At 41.9% G+C, this 10,747-nt stretch overlaps 1 protein-coding gene across 1 annotated transcript; it reads right to left on the bottom strand.

The window, feature by feature from the left end:
* Positions 1-474: 474 nt before the first annotated feature.
* Positions 475-8,807, bottom strand: tent5bb (terminal nucleotidyltransferase 5Bb). The gene is made up of 2 exons (XM_046418221.1): positions 8,293-8,807; positions 475-2,124 (listed from the first exon to the last, which is right to left on the bottom strand). Exons 1-2 carry the CDS (start codon positions 8,446-8,448, stop codon positions 1,099-1,101), a joined length of 1,182 nt encoding a protein of 393 aa, XP_046274177.1. The 5' UTR covers positions 8,449-8,807; the 3' UTR covers positions 475-1,098.
* Positions 8,808-10,747: the final 1,940 nt, after the last annotated feature.

Raw genomic sequence — 10,747 nt, 5'->3', positions numbered from 1 at the left:
CAGTTCACCACCTGGTCCTCAGCTGCCCCCTCAGAGCTCAACTCATCCAAGACAAGCAACAGCAATCTCCCCTTTCTGAATGAGGCCAAGGAAACCCCTTGTTGGATGCACAAGTGGAAGGAAATGCCTAATGTATAGGCTCGAGCTCAGGGGAATACATTTCTGGAATGGGAGGGGTGTGTGCACAGAGCTAGAACAAGTAAGGGTTTGTGTCAGGCTAGTTGGTGTCTTACGGACGGAACACAGACAACACACTGAGGAGTTTGTGTGTGATGAAGAAAGATAGGGAAAGATAGACCCGGGGAGATGTTTGGAGACACAGAAACTGAGACAGTGAGGGTATGGAGATAGAGTACGCATTCATGACGCACATCCCCAGAGTGATTTGAGCCAACTGGAGCATAAAACAGTTTGTCCTTATCTATCTTCTATGAACTTTGGAGAAAGTGCAAAGAAAGACAAATATACCACATCTTTTCATTTTTGACATTTTTTTTAATGATTTAAAAACAAATACCCTGACCCTGGATATAGAAATGTACAGTAACCTGGATGAAAAAGTTTCAAAAACAATTCTTACTATGAAGACGTTCAGTTTCAGGCACTTGGAACTACATACAGTCTTTGTTTGTCATGCTACACAAGAAAGTATTTCTTTGGTCCTTTTTAACTCCCCATTCAGGTCAGCTGTAACCACAGACAGAACAAGAAACAGCTCTCTGGCTTAATAACAGTTATTTACATTTCATTAAAGACCCAATACAAGAGACAAGAAACATTAGTTCCTTGGTCACATATCAAGCCTTCATATTTTTTCCATACATTTCCACATTGGTTATGACAACAGATTAAAAGGGTATAATTATAATGGCTCGAATGAGAATTTCTTTACAGCAGTATCAATCAATATAACTTAGTGGAATAGTTTTGATATAAGATTTGGCAAAAAAAGATACATTACTTTGTTTTCGTCCACTATGGGCCTCAAACCAAAAAAGCACCATTGCTACAGAGGTACAGAGCACTCTAGTGAATGCTCAACTTACAACAATGTAAAGTTAAAACCAAGAGCTCTCCAGACATCTTAAAAGTCATTGCTCAGCTGCAAGGCAGCCACGTTTGATAAGAGTTACTGCATGTGGCCATGGGTGACTGAACTTGTGCCACATAGTAATTGCTGAAGTTGACATCTCTGACATAGGGAGCGGGCTGGTAATAACAGGTGATGTTGGACAGAGCAGGGATAGCATTCTGTTCGGCCATTACACGCAGCGCCAGAGCAGAAATAAGCGCCAGCGTCTGTCTGCGCTCGTGGCCCATCAGGCACACAGTGCTCTCATCCACCACCTGCCTCAGTGTCACCAGGTACTCGTAGCGCTTGTGCTCTATGCCTGCAAAGTGGTTCTGCAGATACGCCTCCAGTTTCCTCTGCTGCTCGCTTATGTCGGGGAAATCGATGAAGAAGCGCGAGCACATGTAGCGCTGCATCTGTTTCATTTGAGCCTCAGAGGAAGGCCGGAAGCCGCGCACCAGCAGATGGCAGTACTTGAGCAGACCACCGCCCCGGATTTCTTCTGGGCTACGGGTGGCGATAGTCCTGGAGATAAGGTGACCCAGAGCCTCATCAAAGTCTCCGTACATGCTCTCCCCATGCACTGTAGGGTGGAAGGTCTCAGACATGGCTGTCTCCGAGCAGCGGTCAAAGAGCAGCAAGGAGTCCAGTGAGATCTGGAAGGAGTCGACGCTGAACTCAAACTGCCTTCTCAGGGAGTCCACAAACTTCAGTTCCACGTTCTTACCGGTGTTGTTGGACAGCGAGATGAGACTCCAGCGGTCTGTCTCGTTGCAAACTTTCACCAGTTTCTGCACATATGCTTCCTTCAAGGCGAGGGCTGTGATTCGCTCCCTGCACACCCCTTCAGGCAAGAAGTCCACCAGGCAGTCCAGTACCACGTCCTTCACCAGCCGGAAGGTTTTATCATCAGAGAGACTCAGACCAAAAATCAGGTCCAGGTCTTTGTAGCCAAGGCCATTGTCCTGATGAAGCACGTGGCTGGCCGCTGACCCGTTCAGCTTGACATCACGTACTTCCACACCCTGCTCCTCCAGTCGAGCCCTGACCACCTGAAAGATACAGAGACGGGGAAAAAACTGAGTGAATGGTATCCACAAAAAGATAAGCATCAGAAAATACAATTATGTACAAAATTTGCATATATTGTGATAGATTTTTTTTCCATTCTGTGCACATGACATTTCCTGCATGTGTGTCCATCCTGGGAGAGTAATCCCCTTTCTGTTGTTTTTTCCTGAGGTTTCTAATTTTTTTCCGTTTAATATTTTTTTTGAGGAGAAAGTTTTCCTGATCCAACTCAAGGGCCTGAGGACACAGCATACAGTTTGTCAAGCCCCTTGAGGTATATGTGATTTGAGAATTTGGGCTGTAGAAACTAGAATCACCATCCTGCACTTATATGCCTGACAAATTGCAGTTTACATCCATGTCTGTCCAAACTCATATAATATATAGTGAAAAATTTGAAGGAATTTAATGAAGAGCAACAGTACTTCTTGGTAAAATGTTTGTCACTATACTGACATGTGATTCCACTGAATAATTCTCAGTGAGAAACGGTCTTCACCTATAGAGTATTGTTACAGAGCAGTACAGAGAACTAGAGAGCTTCATCACATGCTGCAACGATAATCATCAAAGTTCAATATATATCAAAATATAGCAAGAAGGGGAAAAATCCAAGGAGCATAACAGAATGAATTATGAGGTATGAACCAAAGCTCATTTTATTGTGAAGACTGAATTCTTTGCACCTTCCTGGATCTAATTCATTTACACTGATGGTCGAACAGAGGAAGGAGAAAATCCATAACAATTTCATACATTTTAGCATGAATAAAAGATATTTGAATTTTGTATTTGTACAATGTGTTTAATATAAGACACCAGTTTATAGTAAAAAAAACGCATCAAAATTTGAGTGGACTAATTCAGTTATGGAGTCAGAAAATGCCGGTGGCAGATTCCTGAAGCAGACGGACTTTCAGTATCTTGGTTATGGATACTTTTCTAACTAAGTGGCTGCTTCCAGATTTTGATCCTTCATTCAGAGGATGGTGCCATTACCCATTACCAATCTTGTTGCCTAGAGGGGGGACAATGCCCTACATACTGTACGGTACATACCTCTAATGAGTGGAATGCTTGATTTATCTCTTTATAAGCTCAGTACAAGTAACATCAGCACAACAGAGATAAAGAGTGGAAAATGGCAAGTCAGTGCTTGACTGCCCTAAAAGGCTCTAACCTTAAAAGAACAGCTCAGTTTTGAACTTTTAACATTGAGAAAACGTGATTCCCTCTGCAGTCATCAACATTCTTTGCTGTGATGTTCAGAAAATTGCTGAGCTACAGACAGCTGAGATGTTTATGCTTCCTGTCTGTTGCATCACTCAAATGAGGAGACAAACAACCAAACAAGGCCACTGTGTCACATTGTCCTGTCTCCTTTCATCTGTCTGTCCAGCCAGAGTAGTCTCACAATTATTTACTTTGAAGACTGAAATACCAGACCGGAGTGGACCGGAACACCACTCAGTCACCATGCTCCTGGTGGATTTGTTGCCCGGTAGCAGACAAAATGACATAGTGCCAGTGAGGTTTAAAGGGACAGTTTAATACTATTTGTCATTTTGTAATTTCTCATCCCTCTCTTTAGCTTCACCTGCTGCGCTACAGTTACGTGAACATTAGCTAGAGATGCTGCATATAAATAGTGGATGAATGAACTGTTGTTGGTGGAGAAACAGCTCCATACACAACTCCCCCTAAAATCACAAACTGTCATTTCAGCATTTATGTTTGTGTACGGATTAAACAAGTGTGTAAATAAGACAACTTTAGAGGTGTTGACAGGCACAGGTTTTAAACAGAGCCATGCTAGCTTCTTCCCCCCGCCTGCATGTTTGTGGTTAGCCAGGCTAACACACTGAGTTCCCTCCTGTACTGAACTCATAGAGGTGAATGGAATTATTATCAATATTCTTATCTCACAAGCATATTAGCGCATAACTAAACGGAAGGTTACAGTTTAAAAGCAACAAATTTCAAGTCAAACTCTCAAAAATACGCAATGAATAAGTTTATCTGCTAGTTTCTTGTCGCCTTGGAAGAGACCTCAAAGAGCTAAAAAGACTTCAGGAATATTAAAAGAAAGCAAATACAAAGCGAAGGCACCAGATGCTTTGTAGAGTGAAATTACACAGGGTTTCAGAGGGCACTGGACAAATCCTTGCTGGATTTGTCCAATTTTTTTTTTAACCATCCAGCAAGGGAAACCCACAGCAGTATTTTCTCTGACCTCACACTTAAACAGTTGGTCCGAGTTAACAGCAAGCCATAATCTGCCTGTCAGGGGGTCCCGAACGGAGTGCATGAGGAAGCACAGCTCTGCCACCCCCACCATACCAGTCCTTCAGCACTCATAAAACAGGCTAGTACATTTCCCACATGACGCACCAGCACCTGGTGAGCTGAGCGAAGGGAGACACTTCCGTCTACATTCGAGCAAAAGAGCCTTGTAAAAAAAGCCACAAACACACCAGACTGTCTGGTGTTGACAACGCCTTGGCGACACATAACAGCCTCTCCACTTTCGTTCCTCAGTCTGAATCGTTTCCTTGAGCATTTCATTTAAGCTGCGGCCTGAATGTGTTTTTATTATGGCAGTTTGAAATGACCCAGCCATTTACCAGCCCATGGTCCCCTGGACGCCAATGATAGCTCTGGGCAGGCATTCAGATGATCCCTCTGCCAAGGAAATGGCGACAGTGAGTGAGGAGTTACGAGTCCCTGACCTTCATATTCATTCCAAAACTAATCCAGCCACTCAATCGTACAGTAGCTTGGCAGGCACTGGGGGATGATGATGGTTTTTCCCTCTGATTTGAAAAGCTTCCTTGAATTTCCTAAGCACGGGTGGTCATTTCACCTGTCTGCTCAGACCAAGGTGAGTCACGAGCTGAAACGTGATGCTATTGCACTCCTGTGGGACTGATGTTTTCAATGCAGGATTTGTTCATCTGCTTCAGGGGTTCAATGACCTATTAACGTGTTTGACATAATAACACTTTATTCGATACGATTTTATCAAAGAAACCCATCTGGGGAAACTTTTGTTGCGTTCTATTTTTCACCCAGCCATGTAAAATAAAACTGTTGAGAGTAAAGCTATGATAAGAATAGCCATCTCCTCATATATCCTGCTACTCTAATAGGATCTTGTTATTTTTTAAAGTTAGAATCAAGTTATTCCCCACCTTGCCGGGTGCTCCTGCAGTCTGCTGAAGGGGCCCCTAAATGGCCTAGTCAGGATGTTAAATACTGAGGTCACAAGCCCCCCTGCATGACTACTGCTCCCTGTTTTTTAAAATGATTTTGATTTTTCACATTTCCTCTGTTCAGTTAAGAGTTTTATTTATTGCAAACTGTATTACCCAAAACCAACATCTAAATAATGTTCAGAAGGTCGACACTGAATCACTAATTGATTATGATGACAATACTCATGTTTTGTTGGTTTAAACCTCACCCCAGTTTACTAAAACCTGTTTTGTTTAAAAATATGTGCAGCATTAGCCAATCTGGCATATAAAACTCCCCACTACAACTCTAATGTCAATGAAAATTCCAGCCATGGACATACAATCAGCACTGCCCACACTGTCTTCTAGGTAGCACTGGGAGCATGTGGTGTCTTCATGTTGCTCTTTCTCAACAATAGCCTAGTGAGGAATTGGTTTACAGTGTGACGGGGGCAGCAGTGCAGTCTGGCGACTGATCTTCACTTACCACAGCGATACGTTGTCAAGCCTGACCCACAAGTCCACTATTATTACCGCTACTAATCCACTCCTCATATTTGGCTTCAAATCCAGGCCACTTTCTACCACTTTGGATAAAATAAAAAGCACAGTGATTGAAGCTGGGATGAGCTCCATCTCAAACATGTGCCATACGACAATTTAGTTTATATATGATGGCGTGTAGAGCTGGCATCAATCTCCATACCTCTGCCGCAACACACAAAAACCCACTCAACGTAACCCATGACACACAAATCAGACATCTGTGTTTATCATCATGTGGTACGACGCTACCGCACGTGCACAGCCTCTGTGGACACAGCCTACTGTACAGTCACTAGATACTCTGACCGTGGGGTTGATGACCGTCGATGTTAAATGGAACGGAAAGCACAGAGGTGTAAGTAACGGTAAAAGTTTTCCTTCACTGCTCCCATGGCTCACTCACAACCAGACCACAAACAGATGTTATTTGAATGTTGTGCTCGGACAAACGCACCATTGAGAGGGGGCTCCTCTGACTCTTTGGGACTATGATCCGTTGGTCACATTACCCGCTATGTGACGACGGGCGTGGCTCCGAAATCATCTCTATCTCACTCAGGTACGCAGGTCTGTCTGGTGCACAGGCTAAAAATAATTGACGTTGAAGGAGCAGACTCGTGGTTTTGTATGTTGTAGCCCATTTGCCATGAATCACAGATACCTCCCATTACTGTCAACCATTTTTCAAAACATATCATAGTGGTTTAGATGTGAATGTGTTTTTCCTTTCTTGCAGACAGCCATTGGTTTGCGTGTCCATATGGTATGAAAATCAACTTGCAGAGACTTGAAACCTGCTTTACATAATCCACAACAGGGAATGTGCTTTAATTTTTGTCAAAATATTGGTACCAAATTATTTCTAACAAATTTGCTACAATATCAAAAACAGTAAATATGGTCCTTTGTTACATCTTATGATTACACAAGACACCTGACAGAGATGCCTATTATTTTACATCTGTGATAGCAGATGTTATCTTAAAGCTGATAAAATGAGATCTTTTGAATGGATATTTGAAATGGACAGAATACACATACTTATACCCAAAAATATTTGTTTCTGCAACTTTTTGAATGTCTGGCTTTTGTTTTCACAAGGCATTCGCAAATATTTGCACTGCATGCTAATGTGCACGTCACAAACAACAAAAACTCGTTTTTTAAGATAAAAATCTCCAGGATGTTTGAGAAAAAAACAACTCTGGATTAAAAAACAGTTTATCTTTGTACTCTGGGTAACGCCACACTGAACAAGCTAACATGCTGACACTCAAACTGGACAAATACTGGAGACAGAGAAATCAGAGGTGCCTTTCATCTGAAATTGGGTGGGCTAATTTACCAGAAGCTGGTCTTTGAAAGTTTGAAAGAAAAAAATGTCTGGGCTCCCTCTTGTCTACAGGTTGGTGTAATGAAGGGAAGACTTTAGTGGGGATGTTTGGAGCAGATGGCAGGGGCCTCCCTGATTACAGAGGCCCTTGAAATTTTGCGTGTGTGAGGGTCTTTCTCCCCCACAGGATCACCACAGAAAATATGAATCACTCAAGTGAAATATGAACCTAGCTGACGGGCAAAGACATTTAAATAATGTCCAGGAAAATTTCAACTCAGGCTGTTCACTATACATTTCTTTCCTAATAAATACACTGTGGCTAAGTCATTATCTCTAACTTATTTTCGTGTGAAGGAGCAGAACCATTAGTGAGCTAGTGGAAAAGTGCGGTCATAGTGTTAGATCATCCCGACTCCTGTGTCAGTGTATGAACAGCATGAGCGATCAGATGTCTTTCTGAGTGTAATCAGCTCTGCCACAAATCCTTACCACTGAGCAAATGTGTTTCGTAAAAAGCACTGGCAATCTATGTGTCAACACGCAGAAGAAGCGAGGGTGATTTTGTTAAGTTCAGGTTGTTCTGAAGTTCTTTCTATCCACGCTGTTCGAGCAACAAGTGACTTGGTTTTTTCTTTTTTTCTTTGTTTGATTATGTTTCAGGGGTTTTTTTTTTGGAGAAACATCCACTGAAAAGTGCATGTCCATAGATGGATTAAGATTTTAATCCAATTCCAATTCAACTTTTAACTTTCTGCAAGTGCTGAAACAACTTTAGATTTTGTCATAAAGAAAAGTACTGTTCATACAATCATATGATCGTTAACATGTTCAGTATTATCAGAGAAACACCTTTACACTCATTTCTATTTTGTTTCACTTGTATAAGACGTATTAGACGCACCGCAGTGATAGCAACTATGATGGAAGTTATATGATTTCTAGGAAAAAAGTGCTATTTCTGTTTAGATTGATGGTTTTATTCCCCTATTCCATTATTCCATAAAAGACAGCTGAACGGACTGTTGTCTCACCTGGACGATCTGCCGGGGCTGCACGGACAGCGTGGGGAAGTTTCCGCGGCCGTGGATCGGGACGCTCTCGCCCAGGATGGAGTCCAAACGCCGCACCTGATCCCAAGACAGCACGCTCATACGCCGACTCTGCTCCGAAGCATCACCGGAGGACATGACGACCGGACTCAACGGGATGTCCACAGAGTGTATTGGCTGTAATGAGAACAGCAGCACAGCGCGATCCCCCTCAAAAAAAGAGCCGGCGATGTGGGGATAACTGTGGATGGAGTGGAAAACACGGACAGCGTCTCCTCTGCTGTGATAAGTTTCGAAAACCTCCTAAATGCAATCAAGTGATGGGATTTTTTGTAAAGTATCGGACATCTCCATAGAAGAAACTTCCAGTCCCCCTCTGTCTGTCTCCCTCTCTGTCTGCACTGACTCTGTCCTCAGATTAGTGCCGCCTCTGGGCTCACACCGGCTTTTCACTGAGCTCGGATTAACCGGAGCCTCCCTATTGGCTAGACAGAGATTTGTGAACGCCACTACATACAGAGGACTACAATCAGCCTACACGCACACACCGACTTCCCATGCGTCAGATGACAGGTTCAAGTACTGTAGGAAATATGGTAATTACTGGTTTAGTGCAATTAAAGGACGCATTACTTTGAAACCTTGATGCACATGAGGCTTCAGCATCGTATCCCAGTTGTATACCAGTTTTCTTCTGCGTTTGTTGTATGTTTTATACACGCTGAAACTGACAGGATTAATTCTGTTTAAAAAAAAAAAAGCCAATGTAGTCCTACTACAAAGCAATGAACAGCAGAAATGAGTGAATTACAGCTGATGAAAGTGAAAAAACATGAAGGCAAATGATGACATAATATCACATTTTGGGTTTTTGTTTCTTTTTATTTGGTTTGTTTGTTTAGGATGTTTTTAACTTTAAAATTGGCAGACATGTTTCAACAGTTAAACGTACAGAAGCTCTCTCAATAAAAATACAATACAATACAAATACAAGCAATAAGTAGCCGAAGTCAGCAACATGTGGCCAAATGAAAAGCATGTTAGCTTGTATACAGCCAGAGCTTTCTCTGGGTTTGAATATTGTTGGAAATATTTGGAATAATATAATTACACAACTCAGCAAGATAAATAACAAAAGTCTAGTTTTTAAAAAAAAAAAAAAAGTTACATATCATAAATGCATAAACTAGCAAAATTTAAAGATTCAAGATTGCCTTTATTGTCATTGTATATTTGAATACAGTGAAATTTGCAGAGCTGCTCCACTGGTACAGCATAAAATACAAACACAACACAAACATGGAACATCCAATTAATATACAAAAAAGTTAAATATGCGATGCAAATGTTGCCCAGTACATCAACATGGCAACATATATGGACTATTTTCAGTTATTCAGTGAGCTGATGGCTCTGGGGACAAAACCGTTCCTAAATCTAGTGGTTCATGTCGTTACTGCCCTGTAGCGTCTGCCAGGGGGCAACAGCTCAAAGATGTGGTGGTCAGGGAGGTTGGAGCTGTTAATAGTGTTGGTTGCTCTGCTGAGGTATTGTAGGGTTGCCAACACTGTCACCATTAAATCCTAAGAGTTTCCTTGTAACATAGAATATTTGTGAGCAGTCTGGGAATTTGATCATAACCTGTAGACATTATAAGCAAATACATTAATATTCAACAACTCAACCAGTTTAGATTGTTTGAGTGTGATTTCATTAGATCTGACTGACAGTTGCTTGTTAATGTGAGAAAACTCCAGAATCTGATTGAAATGTTGCTACACTGTGATTGTTGCATGGGAACAACACCTTTACGCCTGTGAGAAGAGAGCAGACAAAAACACAGACACAAAAATCTTTAATCATATGACGATGACTGTTCCAAAAAAATGTGTGTTAATGTGGGCCTATAGAAAGCTGAATGAGGGGGGGGAAACGTATTTACAAGGCTTTTAAATTGCAAAGAAATTGTCAAAACTGTTCAAAAATGTTCAAGTTGGAGAGAAGGAGGAAGGAAGCTGTCAGATGGATGAGTCAACAAATGTTCCATAACACTGCTGTCACATTATAGAGGGGATCAGCTGTTGTTCAACAGTGATTTGTAATGACTTTGAAAGGCACAGACAATCATGTGGTGTCAGTTGAGAAAACACTTATTTATGTCGTGCTACGAGGCATGGATATATTAGGTATTTTGTCATTCAAGTTGGAGGACTTGTTGTTCCGTGAAAAAAGTTGATGTATTGTGTTACTGGTTGAGTAGCAGAAGTTGACTGAGGAAACAAATAAATGTCAGGACGGGGTGGTTGGTACTGTCCAACCAGCTGTCATCCAACCATCCAGGAGACCAACATTGCAATTCCAAGAAAACCGTGCAAGCGTGCCTGAAGACAAGGTCAATCAGCTGTCAGCTCAGAAATGAACCTGACATCTCTGTCGT

Source organism: Scatophagus argus, chromosome 17, assembly GCF_020382885.2.
Source record: "Scatophagus argus isolate fScaArg1 chromosome 17, fScaArg1.pri, whole genome shotgun sequence".
Classification (NCBI taxonomy): domain Eukaryota; kingdom Metazoa; phylum Chordata; class Actinopteri; family Scatophagidae; genus Scatophagus; species Scatophagus argus.
The sequence above is the reverse complement of the archived record's forward strand: the minus strand, read 5'-3'. Positions and strand labels throughout refer to the sequence as shown.